The 17733-nt window shown below is 42.6% G+C and overlaps 1 protein-coding gene across 6 annotated transcripts in view; it reads left to right on the forward strand.

The window, feature by feature from the left end:
- ITPR1 (inositol 1,4,5-trisphosphate receptor type 1) overlaps positions 1–17733 on the forward strand; it is a 318999-nt gene that overhangs the window by 138281 nt on the left and 162985 nt on the right. For all 6 annotated transcript variants that reach the window (XM_027121458.1, XM_027121453.1, XM_027121455.1 and 3 more), the window contains 6 exons: positions 2845–2999; positions 9222–9321; positions 10311–10471; positions 10992–11133; positions 13727–13885; positions 15984–16156. In XM_027121458.1, the coding sequence (XP_026977259.1) occupies positions 2845–2999; positions 9222–9321; positions 10311–10471; positions 10992–11133; positions 13727–13885; positions 15984–16156 (890 nt within the window). The remainder of the gene's footprint in view (positions 1–2844; positions 3000–9221; positions 9322–10310; positions 10472–10991; positions 11134–13726; positions 13886–15983; positions 16157–17733) is intronic.

Here is a 17733-nt window from a genome sequence, read left to right on the forward strand (position 1 = left end):
TGCTGCTCTGTTTGACGTTGTGTGTCCATGTGGACATCTTGATGGTGAATATGCTAGGTGGTATTGAGGGTGTTATTTTTTGTAAAATTTTGAAAAAATTGGACATTAACATAGGTACATTAATGAAGGGAGTTGGGGTGGAGATGATACAGAATGCAATTGTCAACGAAAGTGCTGTGAATTCTGCAGCAGCCATGAACCTGCTAATTAGGTTTGGGCAAAATGTTAGCTTTGGAAGAAACGCAGAGTTCTAGCTGAGGGTGTCCCACCATTAGTTAGTTGCTGGACTTGCTGGGGGACTAAGGCTCCCCTTAGAGGTGACTTGGAAGGAGAACCATGGCTTCTTTCAGGGAGAGCTGATGTCCGAGTGAACCTTGAACTCTGTGTGGAATGGGACTGCTCTCCTGGCCTGTTCACGTGCGAGGGAAAGACGGGCACGTGCAGTGCAGGGGGAAGGACACAGTGATTAAAAGTAGGGCGAGAGAGAGACAGACTTGGGTTTAAATAGCGGACCCACCGCTTATGAGCTGTGTGACTCTGGACAGGTTACTTGCCCTCTCTGAGACTGAATTCCCTCATCTGTAGTTGTGGACAATGGGCTGGTTGTAAGGACGAAGTGAGATGTTGTGCAAATGAAGTGCCTAGCCCATAGTAAACGCTTAATAAATGGCATTTTTGTAAGGTGCAAAGGATGGTTACCATTTTCAGTGCCTTTCCATCCACCGTTCCTCTGGGCTGCACAGCAGTTGCACAAAGGGATTGGGACAGGTCTCTCCATCTTTGTTTGACGGGTGAAGAAGCAGAGCGTGGTCCTCACTGGCCACAGGCCTCAGGGTCGCTGGGAGTGCGGTCATCTTTCTACTCTTTCGTGCTTCTGCGTGCCAGGGCAGTGCCATGTGCCAGTGGGTCTGGCTGCAGATCTGGGCTGCGTTGCTCTCGCTACTTGGGGTGTTGCTTGGGTGGCGGTCCTCGCGTGGAGGAGGGGTGTGTGTGTGGGGGGGGCTCACCCCGCACCCTCAAGGCCAGCAGCGCAGCTCCTGCCTCTGGGAGGAAGGTGTCAGCGTTGGGAGGGTCCTGCACCCTTCACCGTCTTCTCGGTTGGGAGCCTCGGGAGTGTGGGAGAGGAAGCCTCTCTTTCTGCTCTGCTTCCTGGTCGCGTATTTCCTGAGACTGGCACCCAGTGCCCGTGGCTTTGCCTGGGACCCCATTCGGCTCTGTCGCTCTCCTCTTGCTAAGTTCAGCAGCCCCCTTGAGCCACGGGCTCGACGCCTCAGGGACAGAAAGAACAACCCGAGGCTGGCTCTTGTCTGACGGCCTTCTGCACGTGTGCCTTTCCTCCCACTAGATGGCAAGCGCCGACTGCACTCGGGAGGATGAGGGCGCCTTGCTCAGTCACAGTCCAGATGCCGTGGACTCAGTGCAGTTGGCATTTTTCTTCGGATGTGTGGCAGGTCTGAAATTTAACTGCCAGTCTGTAGCTGAGCCCCGTGTCTCACACCAGAACCGGGGCAGGGTTTATTTTGAAAGCGGTGTGTGCAACCCTTTACAGGTAACAGTGGTTAGAAGAGGACACATTCTGTTCAGAGTGCTTTCTCCCGAGCTGAGCTCTTGGAGCTGTCCTGAACCTCTCCAGTGGAGTCTTACGTTAGTGTAGGTGGAATGACGAACGGGGGTTTGTTTAGCCAGAGGTACAGGGTGTGAGAAGGAGGGAGTGTGAGGGGGGAGACAGAGGTTTGGGGTATCAGAAGAATTGTTTGCATTTTCTTTTCTTTCTTCCGTCGCTCCGCTCCCTGCCTTCCTTCCTTTTTTTTTTTTTAGACAAAGACTGGGGCTGCTGATGAACTGAAAAAGCAAGCTGTTACCTACAGTCCTAGAACTCAGGCCCCATGGAATGAAATTGTCTTAACGCTCTCTCCTTCGCCTGTTAGATTTGCTTTTCTTTTCTCCATTGCATTTGGAAAGGAAGCAGGGCCTCAGCCTAAGCAAAGCAAGATAGAGACAAGGGAAATGTGATTTTCCTAGTACATACAGGTGGATATTGTCATCTTGCAAGGATGTTGAACATGAGAAATGATCCCGTCTAGAGTCACGCGGCGGAGAGCCACCTCGTGAGCCTGTCAGAGCAGGCGCTAGGCTCGGCATGCAGCTTCCGTCTTCTTAGGCAGATGGCCTTTGGAGACTAGATGTGTTTTTACGGTTTCTTGGGAAAGCTTTCATCCTTGTTCTTCAGCCGTCACTGTCAGAGATTTTCTTCAGTCTCGGCCAAATCCCTCACGTAGCAGGAGGGGCCCCTTTTCCCCTGAATTGTCGTCAGCAATTGATTAATTGGGAACATTTTTTCAGGGCTAGTCGGGCTTCTCAAATATTTTTCTTGGCCACATGGGGACAGCTGCTTACAAACACTTGGATTCAGGTTTATTTCATTGCATTGTTTTTTTCTCCTGGGAAGTAGCTGTATCATATTCTTGCTAGACAGTTTCACTGTAGGTTAACACAACCGCCCATAACAAAATCCACAGGCGAAGTTTCTCACACTGCTTTTCCTCTCTCCCGACCGCTGCAGCGGGATGTACCGCCAGTAGCACTCTGCCCATGGAGAGCTAGTAATGCAACCCCACGTTGCTTAAGCATTTTTATTGCAACACCAGGAGGTAGAGTGTAAACATTCTTGGTGTGGGTGGCCAACTATCATCTTTGATGACTGCTCTGAAACAGTGATGCTTCTCCTGCCAGCTACTGACGCTCACTATTGTTTCTTCCCTGTTCCTGTGGACTGTGCAGTGATTGTAGTGAGGGAAGGCCGTGGCATGTGCAATCCTTGACGTGATGACTTTTCCTCCTCAGCTGGACTCTGATCAGGATGCCTCCCGGAGCAGGTTGCGAAACGCCCAGGAAAAGATGGTGTACTCCCTGGTCTCTGTGCCCGAAGGCAATGACATCTCCTCCATCTTTGAGCTAGATCCCACCACCCTCCGTGGAGGCGATAGCCTTGTCCCAAGGTATGAGTCCAAAACGGCTTATCTCAAGTGAGTCAGGGTGGTATATGCAGCCTGGCTGGGGTTCTTGGCATCCAAAACATCATTGTCGTTCTTGAAGCTCTTGTACAGGATTTGGTAAAGGATTTGTTCTGGTTGCCCATTGAAATGACATCTGATTTTTCTTTTTTCCATGCTTATCAGTTGTAAGTTCTCAGTAGTCAGTAGTTAGCTAAGACGTGGTATGTTTAGGTGAGCAAACCAAACGTTAAGCTTAAGTAGATCAATATTTCTAGTTTCCTTTACTCTCTCCCTCCTTTCCAAATCGGAGAGATCTCCTGGTCAATTGAATAAACAATTGAAAAGAAGTTCTAGTAAATGGAACGTTTGAAATTCACTCAGTGCATAGTAAGTTTTATTAAAGGTATTGAGAAATCAGACCCAGTCTTCTTTGGTTATTTTATTAAATTTGACTTTTAGTTTTGTTGCATAAAAAAGCATTTGCATTTACTAGGCCGTAAATGGAACAAAAGCTCACTCTTAAAATCAACAGGGACTTCCCCTGGCGGTCCAGTGGTTAAGACTTCACCTTCCAGTGCAGGGGGTGCAGGATCCATCCCTGGTTGGGGAGCTAAGATCCTACATGCCTCGGGACCAAAAACCCAAAACATAAAACAGAAGCAGTATTGTAACAAATTCAATAAAGACTTCCAAAATGGTCCACATTAAAAAAAAAAATCTTGAAAAAACAAAAAATCAACAGAAGTATTAATAGTGGCTAACACTTGTTGAGTGCTGACTACATGCCATCTATAATGCTAAATACTCATGTTACATAATTTCACCGTCACCAAAACCCCTGTGAGATAGGTATTATCATTTGACCTTTCCTAGAGGTAAAGAAATGAGGCTCAGAGAATTTAAACAACTTATCACAAGTCATCGAGCACCGTTGCAGAGCCAGATAGGGCTGTTCTTGCAATTCTGACTCTTGGACACAGCCTTGGGTAGTGGAAGTCTCACTGACACTGGGAGGTTTTACACAGGGCCCCTCTCTCTGAGGATTCCTTTGTGTTTCATTGTTCCTGTATATCATTGCTGTTTACCTGCTCAGCCAGAGCTGGGCTGTGAAAGTGGTAACTGCAGCTTGGGTGCTGTTACAACCGGAGGAGAACACAGAAGTGTCTGTGTAACACAAAAGACTATGTTCTTAAATATTGTATTATAGGAAACATTAAAGGCATTGTAAAGAAGGTAATGGCTATGGAGAGGTTCGTATCCAAGTGTCTAGCATCCACTAGACACTTAGGTGCTTAATAAAATTAGACGGCAGAGAAGGGAATGATTAACGCTAACAAAAATGCCAAAACATGAAATTAAAAAAAAAAGAATTAGAGGAGAACCTTCTCTTGTGCTGGATACTCGTCCTATCCCTCTCAGAGTGATAAACAGAAGGCAGCGTCCACAAGAAGAGAACCTTACAAGGAGGCTGTTCATTGCCATTCAGCACAATGATCGCTGCTTCTTACCCTCTGCTGGGTCATTAACCCCTTGAGAATCTGGGAAAAGCTGGAGATGTTCTTCTATTAAATCCTAAGTATGGGCACAGCTTCGCGTACTCCAAGTTTGTCCTGATGTAGATTGCTTTTTTAAAAAAAATGATATATTGAGATATAATTCATGTATCGTACAATTCACCTACTGGAAGTGCTCAATTCATTGGTTTTTAGTAGATTAGCAGAGTTGGGCAACCATCAGCACAATCGATTTTAGAACAATTTCATCACCCCAAGAAGGAGCACCGTACCCATTGGCAGTCGCTCTCATTTCCCCAGGCTCCACCCTCAGCCTTAGGCTAATCTGCATTTTGTCTCTATTGATCTGCCTGTTCCGGACATTTCGTATAAATGGAATGGCTTTTTGTGACTGGCTTCTTTCACTTAGCATTGTTTGTAAGATTCATCCGTTTTGTAGCGTGTATTCTTTATTTCATTTTATTCCTGAATAAGATTCCACTGTATGGTTATGTCCCATTTTATTTATTCACTTATTAGTTGATGGCCATTTGGGTTATTTGCCTTTTTCTGGCTTTTCTGTGAACATTTGTGTACACATTTTTGTGTGGATATATATTTTCATTTCTCATGGGTCTATACCTAGGAGTGGAATTAGTGGGTTATGTGGTATAACTGTATGTCTAACATTTGAGGAACTGCCAGTTTTACATTTATAGTTTTATATTCCCACCAGCTGTATATGAGAGTTCTGATTTCTCTCCAATGCTTGTTTATCTTTTTTACATTTGAGCCGTCCTAGTAACTGTGCAGTGGTATCTCATTGTAGTTTTGACTTGAATCTCTCTGGTGGCTAACGATGATGATCTTATGTGTTTATTGGTCATTTGTATATCAGTTGTGGAGACACATCTTTTCAGATCCTTTGCCCATTATTTTTTGGCCACTTAAAAAAAGGGTTATGTGTCTTATTATTGAGTATTAAATGTTCTTTATTACGAACTCCTTATCAGTTATGATTTGCAAGTATTTTCTCCCATTCTGTGGATTTCTGCGCTTTCTTGGTGGTGTCTTGTGAACCGCCAAGTTTTTCACTTTGCTGAAGTCCAGTTTATCTATTTTTGCTTTTGGCCGCTTATGCTTTTGCTTTATAAGAAACGGTTGCCTAATCCAAGGTCACAAAGATTGATGCTAATGTTTTCTTCTGAGAGTTTTAGTAGTTTGTGCTCTTTTCACTTAGATCTTTGATCGATTTTGAGGTCATTTTTAAACATATGGTTTGAAGTAGGGTAGATTGCTTTTGTAAAGCGTCCTTTCTCACTGACTACCTAGATAGGCATAGGGACTATAGAATCCAATTGTGTTTTGGTTTAAGTACTTTTCCCTGTGTTGTGTCCTCTATTCTGGAAGCTCTTTAATGGATTTTGTTTTTAGGCTCCCAGAAGACAAGGGAATGGCGTTAGTTTTATTTGCTAAGTTTTTTGTTTGTAAGGGTTAGCAAAGAACAGAACCATGTGATGTAAAATATCTGTCAGAAGGTATTTCATGGCATTCCCTTGGTGAAGAGGAATGAGGTGCCAGTTGGCCATATTCCCCAGTGGGTTGGAAATCCCCATGATCCCGTGGGGAGGGGAAGTTTGAATTCCTAGGTCAGCTTGCCAAACAGCTTTGGTTGGCTGTAGAGCCCTGCTTCTGTATCCCCTTGATTCATTACTGTTTCTCTGTTGGAAAACATTCTTTGTGGGCAGTTGTCCATAGACAGACTGATTGTAAACTCATAAGCAAGGGAAGCCTTGTGTTCACCCTGGAGAAAGTGTCTGGCGTGGTTTACCAATGTGTTTATTATTAGTTATGATCTTGGACTTGGTCTTAGCTCTCTAAATTTTTATCTGTTCTTGCCCTTGGCCACCAACCTCAGAGCCAGAAGTGAAAAGGGCCTCTTATTCATTGATTCAGTGGAGTCATAAAAATTTTAGGAGGAGTACACACATTTCCCTCCATCTTAGAGTTGTGCTAAATTTTGCTTCTTTGAAGATCAGAAGGTCTGGCGGTAGATACATGAAAGTACCTGAAATGTTACCAGCAAAGAACTTTTTTGTAATAGTCGTTGGTTGAAAGAATGCTTTCAAGACAAACTGAAAGGGATAGTGACAAGTCCTGGATATAATAAGCAAGATAGTAAAATTGCAATTTATGCAAATTAGATGCAATAAATGAACATTGGGAGAGCATCCAGCTTTGTGGCTCTTTTGCAGTTGTCCTGATATCATGACTCTTGAGCTAAGGGTTGGGAATGAGACTTCAGATGAATAGACAGAATGCCCTTGGTATTTTAAATGAACTTTGACATAGGACTCTGTAGAATGTAGTCAATCAGCCAAGTAAAAGTTAAGCTCCAAGCTTTCAGTTATACTTTGAAAAGAAGAAAATGAATCCAAGTTCCTCAGAAGAAAAAATGCAAATCTCTGTCAAATGTCTTGTTCATGTTGTTTAATTTATGTTCGTGCTATTCAGAGTAAATACCACTTGTAATTTTCAAGACAATTAAAATGAAGGAAGTTAGAGGATCTACTGAAGAGACGTGCCTGGTTTAATGTGCCCTCCCCCGTGCCCCTTTCCCATGAACTTGGGATGCTGTTGTTTTGAATTCCTCTTAATGCAAATGACTTCCATGCTGTCCTTTCTGCTCTGGTCCCACCAGTGTTTAAAGTTCCAGCTCAAGTCTTCTGTAACAAAAATATTCCATGCCTCCCTGAAGCCTCCTTAATCTCCTCCTCTAAAAGTACTTACCTTGACTGTCTCCCATCTTAAAGCCTTTCTAATGTATGTCTCCTGTTACTTTTGCTTGGCGTGCGTTCATTTCATCTCACTAATGCGATGCGAGATTCCTTAAGAGCAAGTATTATGTCACTACTTCTTTAAAAGAAAAGCAAATTTGAAAAACATTGTAAAATGATTCATGCTCATCATAAAAAGAAACAACAACAAAAATATTTTAAAATCTCACGGAGAACAAAGAGACAAGTAAAAAATTACATAAAATCTAACCATTCGGAGGTAACTACGACAAACATTTTGGTTTTCTGTAGTTTCAGACACGTCTCTGGGCACACAGATAACCTGTGTATAATTTATCATAAATGAATCATAAGCTATTTTTAACATTTTTTCCACTGAACAATATGTCCTGTACATACTTCCAAGTGGATAAATATCGATTTAATCATTTTGAAGAACTCTGTACTCTTCTGTCTTACACACTATAATTAACTAGCCCATTACTGAGACATTGGGTTGTTTGCAAGATTTTAACTATTATAAATAATGCTTTGTTGAACATCTTTCTGCCTCATTTTGCACCTGTGCTGTCATCTCTTAAGAAATATAAAAATGAGATTGCTAGATGAGAAGGTAGATACATTTTACATGTTATACGAAGTGTCAGACTCTCTTCCAGAGTTTAACCTGTTGACACTCTTACCATGAGTGTGTAGAACTCATTTCCCTAAGCTCTGTAAGCTCTCTAAGCTCTACGTGCTGGGTTGTATCAGTTTCCAGGATCTTTGGGATATGATACAATAAAATGATATATTGTTTTAATTTGTATAAGTTGAGGAAGTTGAATATGTACTTGGATGTTTATTGGTCATTTCTGTTTCTTTATTAAATTACTGGTTTGCGTACGTGTTCCATCTTCATTTCCAATATTCATGATGTTTGTCTTACGGATTTTTAAGATCTCTCTATATATGTGGATTAATACCCTTTTATACTATATATTAATCTTTTATTTTCCCAGGTTGTCATTTTTCTTTCAGTTTTGTTCATGATGGTTTTTAAACTTTTTTCTACTTTTGCTGTATGGAAATGTAAAATTTAAACTATGTAATAAGATGTATCCATCTTTTGCTTCTGAAATTTGGAAATCTTGTATTTTGTTATGTGCTTCAAAAGGCTTTCCCTCTCACAAGATTATTAAATTTTTACTCACATTTTCTTCCAGGCATTTTATGGTTTTATTTTTTGCTATATTGATCCATATGAAAATTTCAATTACTGCTTTATCTCTCATGATCAGCACTAGTAGGTCCTCAGTAAATACTTTTTGTTACTCTGTCTCATGTTCGGTTTGTTCGGAGATAGTCATTCACAGTGTATAATTTTATACACGCATACCTCAGAAATACTGTGGGTTCAGTTCCAGGCTATCGCAATAAAGCGAATATCACAATACAGCAAGTCACACAAATCTGGGGGTTTCACAGTGCATATGAAAGTCACGTTTACAGTACACTGTTATCTGTTAAGTGTGCAATGGCATTATGTCTTAAAAAACAATGTACATGTTTAATTTAAAAATACTTTATTGCCAAAATGGAACCTGTAGACTTGCATGATGAACAAACCTTTGATTTGTTAAAAAAACAAAAAAACAGTGTTAAGGGCAGTAGAGCCAAACATGATAGAATGAGGTGTGGCTGCGTTTAGAAATACAGCACGAGACAGTCGCCTTAGAGTGGTTTCTGAATGGTTTGCCACTGTCGATCTGTCAAAGTGTATCTTGGACCAGAACCGTTTGCTCTTAAGTTTATGCTGTCCACTGTGTGTAGCGGAAAACCATTTTGGTATCCTTTTTCGATTCTTATAGGATGTATTCTAGGCCAGTGGCTCTAGAGAGCCTAAATAACCCTGTCCCTAAAATCCTTTTTCCTTTTTTTTTCTTTTCCTTTAGAAACTCCTATGTCCGGCTCAGACACCTGTGTACTAATACCTGGGTTCACAGCACAAATATCCCCATTGACAAGGAAGAAGAAAAACCCGTGATGCTCAAAGTAAGTCCCCTAACTTGGCTGCCTCCCTCGGTCTCATGCTCCCGATAAAAGGGCTCCTTTGAGGGCAGATGGAGGCGTATGGAGGTCTGACGTTGTTGCTTCGGCAGGAGCGTGGTGGTGGACAAACTTGAATGTGATGAAAGAATTCTTTCCGAGGGACCTGGCTGAAGCAAGCCCAGGGCTTTTGAAATAACTAGAACCTTTTATTTTATTCCCTAGCTTCTGCCCTAAAGGTTGAGCAATTGTCTGGATCTCATATCTGTCTGAAAGCTGATTTTGGCTGGGGGAATGTTTGCTTGTGCCTTGACATATATCACATACCTAGTTGATTTCCCCCAATCTTTATTATTCCTTTATTTCTCTTTGTATTTCAATGTGTACTTTTATTTCTTGAAAGCCCTTCCAACCTCTTTAATTTCTCTCCCTGAAGCCCACCTCTCCTTTCTCACCTTGTTCAGGATCATAGAGCATAAATACACAGACATAGGGTTTTTCTTTTTCAAAAATGGAATTATACTCTCACATAATATTTTTTGGTGATGGGGAAGATTATTGGAATTTTTTCCTCTACTTTAATGAACATTTTCAGGTATATAGAAGAGCTAAAAGATCGGTGCAGTGTCTACCCTTATAATACTCTCAGAAACGAGAATTACCATTTTGTACATTTGATTTTTTCCCTATGTATTTATAAGTGTGTTTTTAAATTACAGAAGTCTCAGATGCTTCCTGTAACAAATGAAGCTATAAAATCATAGTACTGCCCCATTTCCTGCCTTACTTTTCTCCACAGTACCAACCTCTAGAGGTAACAGCTGTTGATGATTTGGGGTACATCTTTCCAGGTGTTTTTCTATGTCCATTTATTTGAACCACAAGAGAGCTCTAGGCTTTTTGGATTGCCCCATGTCCCACAAATACAGTGTTTGATTAACGTCTTACCCTCTCAGTCTAAGAGGCTGTTCCACAAAGACCATCTTGCTTTTCAGATTGGAACCTCTCCCGTGAAGGAGGACAAAGAAGCATTTGCCATAGTTCCAGTCTCTCCTGCTGAGGTTCGGGACCTGGACTTTGCCAACGATGCCAGCAAGGTGCTGGGCTCCATAGCTGGGAAGCTGGAGAAGGGCACCATCACCCAGAATGAAAGAAGGTGAAGGCTCCTTGCCAGAACCGGACGTGCTCATCTTCACCCACTGTGGGTTTTTGAAATCCCTTGTGGAGAGAGAGGGTGCTTGGAAGAGCTCTGTGTGAGAGCAGCAGGCCTTAGCATTTGTGGGTGGCTTCAACTTGTGGTTTTCAAGAAATAGTTACTTTTGCCTTCACTGTTCTGAAAGTCTCTAAACTTGTAAATATCTCCTTCTTTCTCTGTTGCCCTGTCTCCAACTTGGTCTCTGGAACTATCTTACTGAGTGTCAGGGGTTGAGGTTACTCTGAGATAAAATGTAATGTCTAATGTTTTGTGAAGGTGATAATGTTTTTGTGGACAACTAGATATTGTCTCTATTTCGCTCTTATTGGTAATTGGCCTCAACTGACAAGTTCAAGGAAACTAGGAGAATGGGTTTGCTTCTGCTTAACTGGTTCCTTTGGCCTGAAGGTTTCCAAGGTGAAGCTTTCAGCCTGTCGCACATCGAACACTTCCCATATCTAATAGCTTTTTTCCTCCTAAGATCTGTAACCAAGCTGCTGGAAGACTTGGTTTACTTTGTCACTGGTGGAACTAATTCCGGTCAAGATGTTCTTGAAGTGGTCTTCTCTAAGCCCAACAGAGAACGGCAGAAGCTGATGAGAGAACAGAATATTCTCAAGCAGGTCAGTGAGTGGTGACATATTGGGTTGACTTTATAAGAAATCAGTGGTATCACTGCTCTTACAGAGGAATGTGAATGATTTCCACCTCACAGGCTTGATCCATTGACTTTAAAAAAAAAAATAGACTTAATTTTTTAGAGCAGTTTTAAGTTCACAGCAAAAGTGAGTGGAAAGTACAGAGATTCCCCAAGTACCTCATACCTCCACACATCCACAGCCTTCCCTGTTATTAGCATCCCCACCAGAGAAGTACGTTTGTTATAGCTGATGAACCTACACTGACACATCATAATTGTCCAAAGTCTGTAGTTTACATTAGGGTTCACTCTTGGTGGTGTACATGCCATGGGTTTGAACAAATGTATAATCACATGTATCCATTATTATCACGTCATACAGAGTAGTTGCATTGCCCTAAAAATCCTCTGTGCTCTGCCTATTTGTCCCTCCCTGTCCCTCAACCCTTTGCAAGCAACCACTGATCTTTTTTTTTTAACATCTTTATTGGAGTATAATTGCTTTACAATGGTGTGTTAGTTTCTGCTGTATGACAAAGTGAATCAGCTATACATATACATATATCCCCATATCTCCTCCCTCTTGCGTCTCCCTCCCACCCTTCCTATCCCACCCCTCTAGGTGGACACAAAGCACCGAGCTGATCTCCCTGTGCTATGCGGCTGCTTCCCACTAGCTATCTATTTTTACATTTGGTAGTGTATATATGTCCATGCCGCTCTCTCACTTTGTCCCAGCTTACCCTCCCCCCTCCTCGTGTCCTCAGTTCCTTTCTCGACATCTGCATCTTTATTCCTGTCCTGCCCCTAGGTTCTTCAGAACCATTTTTTTTTTTAGATTCCATATATATGTGTTAGCATACGGTATTTGTTTTTCTCTTTTTGACTTAACTTCACTCTGTATGAGACTCTAGGTCCATCCACCTCACTACAAATAACTCAATTTCGTTTCTTTTTATGGCTGAGTAATATTCCATTGTATATATGTGCCCCATCTTCTTTATCCATTCATCTCTTGATGGACACTTAGGTTGCTTCCATGTCCTGGCTATTGTAAATAGAGCTACAATGAACACTGTGGTACATGACTCTTTTTGAATTATGGTTTTCTCAGGGTATATGCCCAGTAGTGGGATTGCTGGGTCATATGGTAGTTCTATTTGTAGTTTTTTAAGGAACCTCCATACTGTTCTCCATAGTGGCTGTATCAGTTTACATTCCCACCAACAGTGCAAGAGGGTTCCCTTTTCTCCACACCGTCTGCAGCATTTATTGTTTGTAGATCTTTTGATGGTGGCCCATTGATCTTTTTATTGTCTTCATAGTTTTGCCTTTTCCAGAATGTCCTATAGTTAGAATCATACTGTATGTACCTTTTTCAGATTTTACTTCTTTCACTTAGTAAAATGCATTCAAGTTTCCTGCATCTTTTCATGGTTTGATCGTTCAGTTGATGGTTAACACACTTGTTGAATATCAGCCGTGTGAGAATTTACCTGTTAGGAACCCCAACAAGAATTCAGTTGCCAACTTTATTTTCCTCACAAATAATATCAAGTGCAGTGTATCCTTAAGGTTATTTCATGTACCTGGAAGATTTGGAGTATATGATAAACTCAGAAGGCCTGTAGAGGCGCTTCTGGGGACCAGCATAAGTCACCAAAAGATCTTCCTGTAAATGAAGAATGAGTAGAAAATAAAATGAACTCACAGAAAATACAGAGATGATGTAATTTGGTATAAAGTTAAATAAACTGGGGTAGAAATAAATTAGAGGGAGAAAAGTGACAAGTCCGGGGTAGATGAAGTACATGGAAATGTATGCCATACAGTTCTCTAAAGCTGTTGGAGGCTGGGCCGCTGGAGCCAAAAGAAAAACGTGTTAGTTACAAGTCCCATAGTTCTCCCTAGGAACTTGGATTTGAGAATCCTTTCTCCTTTTGGACTGTGATAGACGATATTTATTAACACTCCATCCTGTTTCAACAAGGGTTTAAAGTCCCAGAATAGATTATGCCCTGCCGTTTGATGTGATAACTGCCAACTAAGACCTCTGGCTAAATGCCCATGCTCTTTTCCACAACAGTGATTCCTAGAGGGTCTGAAACTGTGGAGGAGCCTTCGTTGAGCACTTGTGTGAGCACTGCACTTATGACCTGACACTTACTATCTACTTTAATCCTTACAACACCCTTGTGAGCTAGGTATTACTCTCTCCATATTACTGCTGAGAAAACTGAAGGTTACCTTGACCATGATCTGTACCTGTAGGAAAATAATAAAGATGTGTAATTTCAACCTAGAATCTGCTGATTCCAGAGTCTGTGCTCTCAGGCACTGCTTGAAACACTGCATTTTTAAGTATTGAGGACCACTTAGGTCCAGGAGGACGGAATTCAGGGAGGAGCCAGTCCCAATTGATGGAATGAATGCAGTTTTCAGGTTCATGACTGTTTGCATGGAGAGATTTTCCTGTATAGTTTAGCCACCCTTGAGGTTATATTACTTCCAAAGGGAAGGTTGGCCCTTAAAACAGTAGGTCATGGCAGTTCTTATTCTTTTCTTTCTGCAAACAGATCTTCAAGTTGTTACAGGCCCCATTCACAGACTGTGGTGACGGCCCGATGCTACGTCTGGAGGAGCTGGGGGACCAGCGACATGCACCCTTCAGACACATCTGCCGCCTCTGCTACAGGGTCCTGAGACACTCCCAGCAGGACTACAGGAAGAACCAGGTTGGGATTAAGGACCAACGGGAAGTGAGGGGCAGCTTCCTCCCTGAAGTTCATGTACTTCCCTCAATGAGTTTTAGGTGTCACATGTATGTTTATTTAATGGCCAGGTAGTAGTTCATTGTTAAGTTTGCTCTCAGAAAGGAAACACAGATTTGTTTTGCAAGCCTGGGAAGATATATTACAGACTTGAGAAGGATACCTGAAAATTCCCCTTCTACAGCCACCTTGGAGTGAGATTTCTTTTTCTTGACATTGGTATTACATATACAGTACTTCTCGTGGCACGTTCCCATAAGACTTAAGGGCACACTGATTCCATGTGCTTATATTGAAGATGGAGTGCAATCTTCTCTTCCTGTCCCATCCACCTCCTCCATCTCTGCTTTGTTTTGGTTCTGGCTCATGTTTTATGACATTCTAAGTCATCAACTGTGTGATGACAGTAAACACACACAACCAATATATTCTCTCCGTGAATTAGGTGTTTTAACCTCTGTGAGGGTTCCTAACAATTGGAGATTCTGAGGAAACACTGTATCAGTAGTTCTTAACTGGGAGTAATTTTTCCCCCAGGGGACATATGGAAATGTCTGGAGACCCTATTGAGTGTCGTGAGTTGGGGATGCTACTGGCATCTAGGGGACAGAGGCCACGGATGCCATTAACATCCAGCCATGCACAGCACAGTCCCCTGCAACAAAGAATTTTGTGGCCCAAGAAGTCAGTAGGTAGTGCTGAGGTTGAGAAACCCTGCGCTCCATAAACTACTGTAGGTGCACAGAGTGATGCTTATCGTAACTGGAACTCCAATCCCTGCCTTGTGTTACAAGAGGTTTTGTTTTTAAACTTTGAATGCCCCTACATCTGGCCTTTACATTTAAACTGTTCTCTGTAGTTAAAGTTTTTTGTGTGTCATCATGAACATAGAGTTGATCCTAAGCAGTGCTCTAAAATGTTAGATGTAACTTTGTTAGCTAGTATTTCTAAACCTTTCACTTTGCCTTTGCTACTGTTTAAATATAAAACATCACCGACCCGTGATGCTATGTTTGTTAGTTTTATGGTCGCTATAAATCTACCTCCGGTGCATGAATACCATCCTCATACCATACTAGGGCCAAAGTGATTTTATTCTCTTCCAATGAGGATACGTTAGAGTCTGTAGTGTGTGCCAGAACATTTTGCTTGTACATGACGGGACTAAACCAGTCCCTCTTGCTGCAACTCTGGATGTCCTTGCTTGGTTGCTTATGGACCCCGTGCCAGCTGGCAGTAGTATATCCCTGGGGGCTGATGAATTCCCGAACATGCATCCTTATGGAGTGAGGGCTGAAAGGTGGCCCATGTCCGCTGTGTTCATCCTGAGTCACTTTTAGAATTTTGGAATTAATGAAAACAAATTATACCAAGTTTCAAGGGCCGTTTGAACTTTGAGCAAGCCAATAGTCTGTTTTGGGCAGGAAAAATGTCTTTGAATAGCAACAAACAAATATTCATAAGAGGCTTCCTGGAGTTCTTAAATATTTCTATGGAATGTCATGTCTGATCCCAAAAAGAAGCCAGGGGTGTTTTCATATGTTCTACGAATATAATTGACTGGCTTACATATTCCTAACTTGTTTCTGCTACCCACTGACTTTAAAAATGTATTTTCACCCCAGACAAGGAAAACGCCATGGGGTAGCATCGTTCTAAATATCCAGGTAGGCTTGACTGTGTTTATGCAGCAACAGAGAGCAGTGAGGCACAGTTAAATCCTCTTCAATTAGTAATAAAATCAGAGCTGAAAAACAACTTTTGACCTTTCGAAAAATAAGTCACTACATTAACATTTATACAGTGGACTTAATAAAAATGCCTATCTGTAAATACAGGATATTTTACTTAATTACATCTGTGTGGCAGGTTTAGTAAAAATAAAGGATGCGAGGGAGTTTGCAGCTGTCGCCCTGGATTAGAAAGTTGTGGAAAGATGCTCCCCTGTGATTTCCCTCACGGGCGGTGATGCTCCTCAGGGGCTGCTGCCCCCTCCCTTACTTCCAGCCTCATCCCATTGTCTCCAGTCCTCCCCCCTCACCTTGCTTTCCTTCCTTCGAAGGAGTACATAGCCAAGCAGTTTGGCTTCATGCAGAAGCAGATTGGCTATGATGTGCTGGCTGAAGACACCATCACTGCCCTGCTCCACAATAATCGGAAACTCCTGGAAAAACACATCACCGCGGCAGAGATCGACACCTTCGTCAGTCTGGTGCGAAAGAACAGGGAGCCCAGGTGAGGCGGGGGTGGGGTTGATAGGCAGAAGGTGTATTTGCATTTCCGATGCAGGCACTGAGCATGTCGTGGTGCTTTTTCCTGGATTTCCTTTGTTTGGGGCTGTTAGGGACAGGTTTTTTTTTTACCATTAGTATTTTTTTTTTTTTTTGCGGTACGTGAGCCTCTCACTGTTGTGGCCTCTCCCGTTGCGGAGCGCAGGCTCAGCGGCCATGGCTCACGGGCCCAGCCGCTCCGCAGCATGTGGGATCTTCTCGGACCGGGGCACGAACCCGTGTCCCCTGCATCGGCAGGTGGACTCTCAACCACTGCACCACCAGGGAAGCCCGGTATATGTATTTTTTAACATCTTTATTGGAGTGTAATTGCTTTACAATGGTGTGTTAGTTTCTGCTTTGTAACAAAGTGAATCAGTTATACATATACATATATCCCCATATCCCCTCCCTCTTGCGTCTCCCTCTCTCCCACCCTCCCTATCCCACCCCCTAGGTGGTCACAAAGCACTGAGCTGATCTCCCTGTGCTATGCGGCTGCTTCCCACTAGCTACGGGTTTTGATTGGGCAGGTTTTGACAGGCTCTTTGATGAGTAGCGGCGGAAAGAGCTTGGTATGGGAATGAGACCAGGGTAGAATCCTAGCTGCAGCATTTACCAGCTGGGTTACCTTGAGCATTAACGTCCTCATCTGCTAGGTGGGTCATTGCGAAAATTAAATGAGAATAAATACATGTGAAGTGCCTGGCACTTAGTAGGTGCACAGTAAATGACAGCTGTTGGCCACTCATTCACTTCATAGCACCCCGTGGTGATCAGTTAGAACTCCCCCAAATATCATCAGTTAGTCTTTTGCACACATAGTTGTTACTTGAGTGTTTTTATTTACATTAGTGAATTCTATCAATTCTGTTGCATTCGTACAGATCTCCCCCTCCCCCTACGCTCTCTTCTCTCTTTTTTTCTCCTTCTAATTAATTAAGATCCACACCATTTCAGGTGAAGTGGGAAATAGTTTACAATGTGCGTATCATGAACGGTGACACTGGAGAGCTGAAAGTGTTCTTATAAAAATGACTGCCCCCACCCATAAAATAACATTTTATGGACCATTCTCATGTGCCAGTGAGTGAACTAAGTAAGCACTTTGCGTGAATTAGCTCATTTAATCCTCAGAAGAACTCTCTGAGGTTCTATATCAGCCTTTTTTGCCGATGAGAAAACTGAACCACAGTGAGTTTAAGTAATTCCCCCCAAATAACAGTACATATCAGAACGTAGTGGATAAGAACCAGAACCAGGGTTCTGATTTGGGCCTCAAGCATCAGAGCCTTGCCCCTCACCACTCTGGGTACGCTGCATCCTAACCATGTCTTCCTTATGTGAACTTCTTACTTGGTGGTTCCTTCTGTTCATCTTTACCTTGTCAGCTCTTCCTCACAACAGTCACTGCCATCCTTCCTCTTTTGCTTTTCTTTCTTTGCTCTCCCTCCCTCCCTCCCTCCCTCCCTCCCTCCTTCCTTCCTCCCTCCCTTCCTCCCTTCCTCCCTTCCTCCCTCCCTCCCTCCCTCCCTCCCTCCC

Source organism: Aethalodelphis obliquidens, unplaced genomic scaffold (genome assembly GCF_003676395.1).
Source record: "Aethalodelphis obliquidens isolate GAN/ISIS:26980383/991018 unplaced genomic scaffold, ASM367639v1 scaffold22, whole genome shotgun sequence".
Classification (NCBI taxonomy): domain Eukaryota; kingdom Metazoa; phylum Chordata; class Mammalia; order Artiodactyla; family Delphinidae; genus Aethalodelphis; species Aethalodelphis obliquidens.